This window comes from Coregonus clupeaformis, chromosome 36 (genome assembly GCF_020615455.1).
Source record: "Coregonus clupeaformis isolate EN_2021a chromosome 36, ASM2061545v1, whole genome shotgun sequence".
Taxonomy (NCBI): domain Eukaryota; kingdom Metazoa; phylum Chordata; class Actinopteri; order Salmoniformes; family Salmonidae; genus Coregonus; species Coregonus clupeaformis.
The window spans coordinates 32,413,284-32,423,659 of NC_059227.1; the positions used below are offsets into that span (position 1 = coordinate 32,413,284).

Consider the following 10,376-nt stretch of genomic DNA (forward strand, 5'->3'; position numbering starts at 1 on the left):
TCCCTTCTTGTCTCAGGGCATCTGAGGAGAGGTGTGTGTGTGTCTGTGCATGTGTGTATATGTGTGTGTGAGAGTGTGTGTTTGAGTGCATGCATGCCTGTGTGTGTGTGAAGGCAAGAGCCTGACACTGTGATTTGTCCTTATCTAGTGTGTAAGCCAGAATGAGGAACAACTACACATGTACATGTGATGATGGGGGTCTTATTGTGTAAGCCCATGCATTGTCCGAGCTCTCTGAGATATCTTTCGCGACTCAATACGTAGGTGTTCTATGGTTGTGAACACCGTCTGAGCAAATAAAGAACTACAGGTAGCTTAGTGGTTAAGAGCGTTGTGCCAGTAACCGAAAGGTCGCTGGTTCTAATCCCCGAGCCGACTAGGTGAAAAATCTGCCGATGTGCCCTTGAGCAAGGCACTTAACCCTAATTGCTCCTGTAAGTCGCTCTGGATAAGAGCGTCTGCTAAATGACTAAAATGTAAATGTAGAATGTAGGAACATCCTTCCTTTTAGCCCTTTGGATGTGGGTCGAATGAGCTTTTAACTCCTTAGAGATCTATCTGTAGGGGATTAAAGAAAACAATATCCTTGACATAAAGGGACTTAACCAATCAATCTGTTTGTTGAGTTGTCAATACTTCAATTATGAGATCAGGTGTTTCTATGTCAAACGGTTGATATATTTTAGTCTTCTGTGATGTATATAAAGCATAATATTGGGATGCAAACTCAAAAGTTAATCAATTTTAACTCTATATCTTCTTTCTTTAAACCCATAACCATGTGTGTGATGTGTATACTTTTGCTTCAAAGTAGATTTGTTTAAGTCTACCAAGAAACACTATGACCCTGATTTAGCCCACTGCAGTAAAAGGTTATTAAGTGAGAGTGGCATCACATTAGCAGAGTGTGATTGGGTTAGCATTAGGCATCAGGACCTGAGAGTGGGATTGGGTTAGCATTAGGCATCAGGACCTGAGAGTGGGATTGGGTTAGCATTAGGCATCAGGACCTGAGAGTGGGATTGGGTTAGCATTAGGCATCAGGACCTGAGAGTGGGATTGGGTTAGCATTAGGCATCAGGACTTGAGAGTGGGATTGTCCTGATGCCTCGTCCTCTCTCCTCCTCTCTCCTCCTCTCATCCTCCTCCTCCTCTCCTCCTCCTCCTCCTCTCCTCCCATCCTCCTCTCATCCTCCTCTCTCCTCCTCCCATCCTCCTCTCCTCCTCCTCCTCCTCCCATCCTCCTCTCCTCCTCCTCTCTCCTTCTCCTCCTTTCCTCCTCCTCTCCTCCTCCTCTCCTCCTCCTCTCATCCTCCTCTCCTCCTCCTCTCCTCTCATCCTCCTCTCCTCCTCCTCTCCTCTCATCCTCCTCTCCTCCTCCTCCTCTCATCCTCCTCTCCTCCTCCTCTCCTCCTCGTTTCCTCCTCCTCTCCTCCTCGTTTCCTCCTCCTCTCATCCTCCTCTCCTCCTCCTCCTCTCCTCCTCATCTCATCCTCCTCTCCTCCTCCTCCTTTCCTCCTCCTCTCCTCCTCTTCTCATCCTCCTCTCCTCATCCTCTCATCCTCCTCTCCTCCTCCTCTCCTCCTCCTCTCATCCTCCTCTCTCCTCCTCTCCTCCTCCTCTCATCCTCCTCTCCTACTCATCTCATCCTCCTCTCCTCCTCCTCCTCTCATCCTCCTCTCCTCCTCCTCTCATCCTCCTCTCCTCCTCCTCTCATCCTCCTCTCCTCCTCTCTCCTCCTCTCTCCTCCTCTCATCCTCCTCTCCTCGTCCTCTCTCCTCCTCTCTCCTCCTCTCATCCTCCTCCTCCTCTCCTCCCATCCTCCTCTCATCCTCCTCCTCCTCTCCTCCTCCTCCTCCTCTCATCCTCCTCTCTCCTCCTCCTCCTCTCATCCTCCTCTCCTCCTCCTCCTCCTCCCATCCTCCTCTCCTCCTCCTCCTTTCCTCCTCCTCTCTCCTCCTCTCATCCTCCTCCTCCTTTCCTCCTCCTCTCATCCTCCTCCTCTCCTCCTCTCATCCTCATCCTCCTCTCCTCCTCCTCCTCTCATCCTCCTCTCCTCATCCTCTCATCCTCCTCTCCTCCTCCTCTCCTCCTCCTCTCATCCTCCTCTCTCCTCCTCTCCTCCTCCTCTCATCCTCCTCTCCTACTCATCTCATCCTCCTCTCCTCCTCCTCCTCTCATCCTCCTCTCCTCCTCCTCTCATCCTCCTCTCCTCCTCCTCTCATCCTCCTCTCCTCCTCTCTCCTCCTCTCTCCTCCTCCCATCCTCCTCTCCTCCTCCTCCTTTCCTCCTCCTCTCTCCTCCTCTCATCCTCCTCCTCCTTTCCTCCTCCTCTCATCCTCCTCTCCTCCTCCTCTCATCCTCCTCTCCTCCTCCTCTCATCCTCCTCTCCTCCTCTCTCCTCCTCTCTCCTCCTCTCATCCTCCTCCTCCTCTCCTCCCATCCTCCTCTCATCCTCCTCCTCCTCTCCTCCTCCTCCTCCTCTCATCCTCCTCTCTCCTCCTCCTCCTCTCATCCTCCTCTCCTCCTCCTCCTCCTCCTCATCCTCCTCTCTCTCCTCCTCCTCCTCTTCCTCCTCCTCTCTCCTCCTCTCATCCTCCTCCTCCTTTCCTCCTCCTCTCATCCTCCTCTCCTCCTCCTCTCATCCTCCTCTCCTCCTCCTCTCCTCCTCCTCTCCTCCTCTCTCCTCCTCCTCCTCTCTCGTCCTCTCTCCTCCTCTCTCCTCCTCTCATCCTCCTCCTCCTCTCCTCCCATCCTCCTCTCATCCTCCTCCTCCTCTCCTCCTCCTCCTCCTCTCATCCTCCTCTCTCCTCCTCCTCCTCTCATCCTCCTCTCCTCCTCCTCCCATCCTCCTCTCCTCCTCCTCCTTTCCTCCTCCTCTCTCCTCCTCTCATCCTCCTCCTCCTTTCCTCCTCCTCTCATCCTCCTCCTCTCCTCCTCTCATCCTCATCCTCCTCTCCTCCTCCTCCTCTCATCCTCCTCTCATCCTCCTCTCCTCCTCCTCCTCCTCCTCTCCTCCTCCTCCTCCTCCTCTCATCCTCCTCTCCTACTCATCTCATCCTCCTCTCCTCCTCTCCTCCTCCTCTCTCCTCCTCTCCTCCTCCTCCTCTCCTCCTCCTCTCCTCCTCCTCCTCTCATCCTCCTCTCTCCTCCTCCTCTCATCCTCCTCTCATCCTCCTCTCCTCCTCCTCTCATCCTCCTCTCCTATCCACAGCCACAAAAACTCAACAGGCACCCTCCTATTAGCTGTCTACTGGATTCAATCACTCTATCCAGCTTTATAGATCTGTTTCCCTTCTTGTCTCAGGGCATCTGAGGAGAGGTGTGTGTGTGTCTGTGCATGTGTGTATATGTGTGTGTGAGAGTGTGTGTTTGAGTGCATGCATGCCTGTGTGTGTGTGAAGGCAAGAGCCTGACACTGTGATTTGTCCTTATCTAGTGTGTAAGCCAGAATGAGGAACAACTACACATGTACATGTGATGATGGGGGTCTTATTGTGTAAGCCCATGCATTGTCCGAGCTCTCTGAGATATCTTTCGCGACTCAATACGTAGGTGTTCTATGGTTGTGAACACCGTCTGAGCAAATAAAGAACTACAGGTAGCTTAGTGGTTAAGAGCGTTGTGCCAGTAACCGAAAGGTCGCTGGTTCTAATCCCCGAGCCGACTAGGTGAAAAATCTGCCGATGTGCCCTTGAGCAAGGCACTTAACCCTAATTGCTCCTGTAAGTCGCTCTGGATAAGAGCGTCTGCTAAATGACTAAAATGTAAATGTAGAATGTAGGAACATCCTTCCTTTTAGCCCTTTGGATGTGGGTCGAATGAGCTTTTAACTCCTTAGAGATCTATCTGTAGGGGATTAAAGAAAACAATATCCTTGACATAAAGGGACTTAACCAATCAATCTGTTTGTTGAGTTGTCAATACTTCAATTATGAGATCAGGTGTTTCTATGTCAAACGGTTGATATATTTTAGTCTTCTGTGATGTATATAAAGCATAATATTGGGATGCAAACTCAAAAGTTAATCAATTTTAACTCTATATCTTCTTTCTTTAAACCCATAACCATGTGTGTGATGTGTATACTTTTGCTTCAAAGTAGATTTGTTTAAGTCTACCAAGAAACACTATGACCCTGATTTAGCCCACTGCAGTAAAAGGTTATTAAGTGAGAGTGGCATCACATTAGCAGAGTGTGATTGGGTTAACATTAGGCATCAGGACCTGAGAGTGGGATTGGGTTAGCATTAGGCATCAGGACCTGAGAGTGGGATTGGGTTAGCATTAGGCATCAGGACCTGAGAGTGGGATTGGGTTAGCATTAGGCATCAGGACTTGAGAGTGGGATTGTCCTGATGCCTCGTCCTCTCTCCTCCTCTCTCCTCCTCTCATCCTCCTCCTCCTCTCCTCCTCCTCCTCCTCTCCTCCCATCCTCCTCTCATCCTCCTCTCTCCTCCTCCTCCCATCCTCCTCTCCTCCTCCTCCTCCTCCTCCCATCCTCCTCTCCTCCTCCTCTCTCCTCCTCCTCCTTTCCTCCTCCTCTCCTCCTCCTCTCCTCCTCCTCTCATCCTCCTCTCCTCCTCCTCTCCTCTCATCCTCCTCTCCTCCTCCTCTCCTCTCATCCTCCTCTCCTCCTCCTCCTCTCATCCTCCTCTCCTCCTCCTCTCCTCCTCGTTTCCTCCTCCTCTCCTCCTCGTTTCCTCCTCCTCTCATCCTCCTCTCCTCCTCCTCCTCTCCTCCTCATCTCATCCTCCTCTCCTCCTCCTCCTCCTCCTCCTCCTCTCATCCTCCTCTCTCCTCCTCTCTCCTCCTCCTCTCATCCTCCTCTCCTACTCATCTCATCCTCCTCTCCTCCTCCTCCTCTCATCCTCCTCTCCTCCTCCTCTCATCCTCCTCTCCTCCTCCTCTCATCCTCCTCTCCTCCTCCTCTCTCCTCCTCCTCTCATCCTCCCATCCTCCTCTCCTCCTCCTCTCATCCTCCCATCCTCCTCTCCTCCTCCTCTCATCCTCCTCTCCTATCCACAGCCACAAAAACTCAACAGGCACCCTCCTATTAGCTGTCTACTGGATTCAATCACTCTATCCAGCTTTATAGATCTGTTTCCCTTCTTGTCTCAGGGCATCTGAGGAGAGGTGTGTGTGTGTCTGTGCATGTGTGTATATGTGTGTGTGAGAGTGTGTGTTTGAGTGCATGCATGCCTGTGTGTGTGTGAAGGCAAGAGCCTGACACTGTGATTTGTCCTTATCTAGTGTGTAAGCCAGAATGAGGAACAACTACACATGTACATGTGATGATGGGGGTCTTATTGTGTAAGCCCATGCATTGTCCGAGCTCTCTGAGATATCTTTCGCGACTCAATACGTAGGTGTTCTATGGTTGTGAACACCGTCTGAGCAAATAAAGAACTACAGGTAGCTTAGTGGTTAAGAGCGTTGTGCCAGTAACCGAAAGGTCGCTGGTTCTAATCCCCGAGCCGACTAGGTGAAAAATCTGTCGATGTGCCCTTGAGCAAGGCACTTAACCCTAATTGCTCCTGTAAGTCGCTCTGGATAAGAGCGTCTGCTAAATGACTAAAATGTAAATGTAGGAACATCCTTCCTTTTAGCCCTTTGGATGTGGGTCGAATGAGCTTTTAACTCCTTAGAGATCTATCTGTAGGGGATTAAAGAAAACAATATCCTTGACATAAAGGGACTTAACCAATCAATCTGTTTGTTGAGTTGTCAATACTTCAATTATGAGAGAGCTCAGCTCAGCAAGTTGACGCCTGGGGGAAAATAGCATATAGCAGGCTTTGAGCTATTGCACATCAACACCCCTATGGAAGACAGAGAACGAGTTATCTGATAAAGAAGACTATGGTATAGAGGCAATATTGGTGTGATTTACTGGTTTCAAACCCAGGTTTCCTGAATCGCCATAGCACTGTTTTAGCATGCTGAGCTAAAGCCTCCTAAGACCATGTCTTCAGGTTTCAGGCAAGGTTATTAATCAGGAGAGCGTGGTTCACCAAACCATTTCCATTACGTTGGCACACAGTTCAAGGAAGTGGATTTGTTATAATAAGCACTATTTCATACACACATCATGTAGAAACACAAACATGCTTGCAGCTATATCTGGGTTCATTTTACTGTGTAAACATAGGACCATGGAAAGGCTACATTGAAAATATAGAGAAACTTACCCAACATACGTTCGAAAAAGATTGCAATAAAATAAGTGCATATTCTGAACCAACTTAGGTGACAGTTGTTGCCTTCCTCTCAGCTGATCATAAGGCCAGTAACATTTGGAAAAAGTGCATTAACCACAAAACTCTTGGCGTCAAACCAAAGAACACGCAACAGCTGGCACCCCAGAGTTCTGGGGTTAATTAACACTTTTCTACATAGGATTACTAAGCAACGCTTCAGTCAGGGGAATTCTACTACCCAGCAGCCAACATGTTTAAATGGGAGGTCACAATAACGTCTCAGTGTAAACTGTTTTTCTGGATGCAGATAACCATATTACAACCATCTAAAGATGTTTTTTTCTGGTTGCGAAAAGGGCATCTTAAAAACGTCCTTTTACAACCAGTTTTGCCCACCGGGATACTGCTATACTTATAATAGCTAAATAAACGTACTGTATTCAGTGCCTAACACTGAGCAAACCAATATATAACCAAAGGTCAGACAAGGCCATAGGCTACTTATACAGTGCTTTGGCTCTGCTTCACACGATTGTTTCATATTTTCCTCAGTCTGGGGTTAAGCCAGGGCATGTCCACAGTACTTTACATAAGATAGCTTTACATGAGCTTAAGGGCATATACAATGTCTCGGTCAGCCAGACTGTCACACTTCACTGTCAAAGCTTTTGCTTTAAGGCAAAGAGTTTCAATTTGACAGGTAGAATAACTACACATTCTGGGCTTGTTCTAATATTGTGAGACGCAGAGAAAAGCCACTGTCTGTTTTTTGAAAACGAGGGGTGAGGGATGGTATGTTACCTGGCTATGACAAACAGCACACAACTGACACCCAAGTAAGCCAGCAGAATATACATCCAGATATCGGGTGAGAGGGGGTTGAGGAAGGAGAAGACGCCCGGGTTGGTTCCGTTGGGCTTGCGGTAGAGGATACTTATCCCCAGGGTCATGAAGGGCTTGGAGAAGTCGATGACCTTCTCCCTCACGTAGGTGATGGCCAACGGAGCCACCGCTAGGTCTGCTTTCTGCAGAGAGAGATGGGGAAGATAGCCTGGTCCCAGATCTGTTTGTGCCATCTTGACAACATGTTTGACGTGACACTGGCAATAGGACAAGACATCAAACAGATCTAGGGCCGGGGGGGGTGGGGGAGCTGAGATAGACAAGGGAAAATCACTAAAGCGGGTCTTTAAACTAGGTTGTTATTCTGAAATATAACTTACTTACCTTGCTAAATAAAGGAGTAATGTAAAAATCTGCAAGAGTTGGTGGGAACTGGGAAGTCAAAGAACTGAAAAGCGTCCCTATTATAACTGGTGCGCCACCCAAAAAGACCCCATTATACTGTAGATATAACCTCTGAACCCATCTGAAGACCATGAAGCTCCACTATAGACATAAACTCTGAACCTATCTGAAGCCCATGAAGCTCCATTGTATCCATTATCCAACCAATCGTCAACACGGCAACCCACCAATAACCACCATGGTAACCATGACAATAGTCCACTTCTCCTCCCCCTACTCACGTGGTCCATAAGCTCCCTGACCATGCCATTCCACTGGCCCGTGCTCTCCTCCAGCGCCCCGTACTTCCCGTCCTCCACCAGGCGCACCTATTAATGGAATAAGAATGACAACAACTACTATTAATAATAACAATATATGCCATTTAGTAGACACTTGTAGTAGTACATGCATTTGTTTTCATACCATCAGGGTTGAACCCAGAACCCTGGCATTACATGCACCATGCTCTGCCAACTGAGCCGCATGGGAAGCCACTCACCTCATAGCGGAAGCCCAGGATCGCTGAGAGCTCGCGGAGCAGGTCGATGCAGTAGCCTTCGAAGCGGTCGTTGCCGTACAGCGGCTTGTCTGACTTCTTGAACATCACGTAGGGCTCCACCTGTTAAGGAAAGATGGGGGGAGGGGGAGGTAAAGGGGGAGGGAGGTGGAGAGGGAGAGGGAGGTAAAGGGGGAGAGAGGTGGAGAGGGAGAGGGAGGTAAAGGGGGAGGGAGGTGGAGAGGGAGAGGGAGGTAAAGGGGGAGAGAGGTGGAGAGGGAGAGAGGTGGAGAGGGAGAGAGGAGGGAGTCAGGCAAAAGGAGTGGGTAAGAGTAGAGACAGAGAGAGAGAGCGAGGCAGAGAGGGGGATGAGAAAAAGAGAGATGGAGGGAGAAGAAGAAAGGAGAGAGAGGGGGAAAAAGACAAAGGGATGAGGAAAGAGGGGGGAGGGAGAGAGGTAGAGAAAGACGGCAACAAAGAGTAAAAATAAACATACTACAGCCATGTACGGTCTACAGCCATGTACGGTCTACAGCCATGTACGGTCTACAGCCATGTATGGTCTACAGCCATGTACGGTCTACAGCCATGTACGGTCTACAGCCATGTACGGTCTACAGCCATGTACGGTCTACAGCCATGTACGGTCTACAGCCATGTACGGTCTAGTACTATCCTTGATAGTACTGAAGGGTTAAATCTGTGCTGTCAGTCGTTGTGACTTCAGTGCTGCTGCTGTGTGCCTGTGTGGGGCTACAGACAGAGCCAAACGTGTGCTTACTAGTATGGTGGAGACGCGGAGGGATTTGTTAGCCAGAGAGTCTGTGATGTTGGTTGTCTTGCTCTTGTGGTTCTCCGTCATGTTCAGGCCACTGGGAGGGTCCCACGTTCCTATCTGTGGGTGGCACATTTCTCATGTGATACAATGGTAATGTATGCACACAGCACTGTGCCTTCCTAAGACAGAACTCCCCTTTCCTTAAGAACAAATGGTTATTAGGAGAAAAGGATTCTCAATGATGTCATTATACGTGAACAATATGAACCAATCAGAAATAATGATGACAAGAAACCAGGAAATGGAGTAAAATATTATGTAATTATTCAAAAAAACAGGGCAAAAAGTACATTGGTATGCAAGCAGTCAAAGTATTGTATACAGCGGTGAAAATACTCTTAACAAAATGAAGGACAACAGAACAATACATAACATTTAGCTTATTTTACTATTTAGGAAATGTTTATTTAATTATATGTACTGTATATGTATTTTGTTTAGATAATTATGTTTTTAAATAAAGCACTTTAGAAAAAACTGTCTGTGTGATTGACAGGAGTGATGATCAGAGGGGTAGAGTTTTTACCTCCATCATTAAGACAGGGGCAGAAGTATGGATATAGTTTCTCAGTGAAGGTGCAGCCAGTGAAAGAGTAGATATGAGACCTGGCATCCACATTGTAAAAGGAGACCTGACCCTCCTCATAATCCACAAACACCCCCACCTTCTGGGGCTTCTCTCTCAGGAGGACGTTGACAGCGGGGTCATCATTAGCTGCATACTCATTTGCGTTCCTCAGCCACATAGTCCAGTAGCCATTCTCAGGACCCAGGAAAATGTCATTCTTCTGGTTGATGGACTCTTTGGCCACTCCTAAATCCCACTTAGTCTTCCCCTTGACCTGCACCTCATAGTATAATCTCCCAGAGAAGCCATCCTTTCCCAGGACACTGGCACCCTTTGAAAACCTATTTGGGTTGTTAGGGAGATTCTGTTCTCTGCTTCCATATCTTACTTATTTCCTGTCCTCAGGGAGGATGAGAGAGGGGTGTGCTGTATCAGGGTCTAGAGTCACATCCACTGACCACTGCTGCATCCACTTCAGCTCAGCGTCACACAACTTCTTCACTTCACTCCAGAGTGTCTCCTGCAGCTGAGACACAGCTCTCCTCACAGTCTCCACACTCAGACTGCGGTGAACACTGATCTCAGACCAGTCCTTGGTGGAAGGAAGGCTGAGGGAAGGCGAGCTCTGGAGGAGGTGGAGGTGGTCCTCAGTGTGTGACAGCTGCTCCAGCTCAGTGCGTCTCCTACGTAGATCAGTGATTTCCTGCTCCAGCTCAGTGCATCTCCTACGTAGATCAGTGATTTCCTGCTCCAGCTCAGTGCGTCTCCTACGTAGATCAGTGATTTCCTGCTCCAGCTCAGTGCGTCTCCTACGTAGATCAGTGATTTCCTGCTCCAGCTCAGTGCGTCTCCTACGTAGATCAGTGATTTCCTGCTCCAGCTCAGTGCGTCTCCTACGTAGATCAGTGATTTCCTGCTCCAGCTCAGTGCGTCTCCTACGTAGATCAGTGATTTCCTGCTCCAGCTCAGTGCGTCTCCTACGTA

General features: G+C 48.8%; 1 protein-coding gene, 1 long non-coding RNA gene and 1 pseudogene across 4 annotated transcripts in view; all 3 read right to left on the bottom strand.

The window, feature by feature from the left end:
* Positions 1 to 10,376, bottom strand: part of LOC121552680 (glutamate receptor ionotropic, kainate 2-like) — a 179,270-nt gene that overhangs the window by 37,471 nt on the left and 131,423 nt on the right. For all 3 annotated transcript variants that reach the window (XM_045211365.1, XM_045211364.1, XM_045211366.1), the window contains 4 exons: positions 8,768 to 8,881; positions 7,990 to 8,109; positions 7,730 to 7,816; positions 7,002 to 7,225 (listed from right to left, as the gene is read on the bottom strand). In XM_045211365.1, coding sequence (XP_045067300.1) covers positions 7,002 to 7,225; positions 7,730 to 7,816; positions 7,990 to 8,109; positions 8,768 to 8,881 — 545 coding nt within the window. The remainder of the gene's footprint in view (positions 1 to 7,001; positions 7,226 to 7,729; positions 7,817 to 7,989; positions 8,110 to 8,767; positions 8,882 to 10,376) is intronic.
* On the bottom strand, positions 436 to 4,380 carry LOC121552682. The gene is made up of 3 exons (XR_005997283.1): positions 4,339 to 4,380; positions 4,228 to 4,301; positions 436 to 1,047 (listed from the first exon to the last, which is right to left on the bottom strand). It is a non-coding gene; the product is annotated as an uncharacterized LOC121552682 (long non-coding RNA).
* Positions 9,292 to 10,376, bottom strand: part of LOC121552775 — a 1,806-nt pseudogene continuing 721 nt past the window's right edge.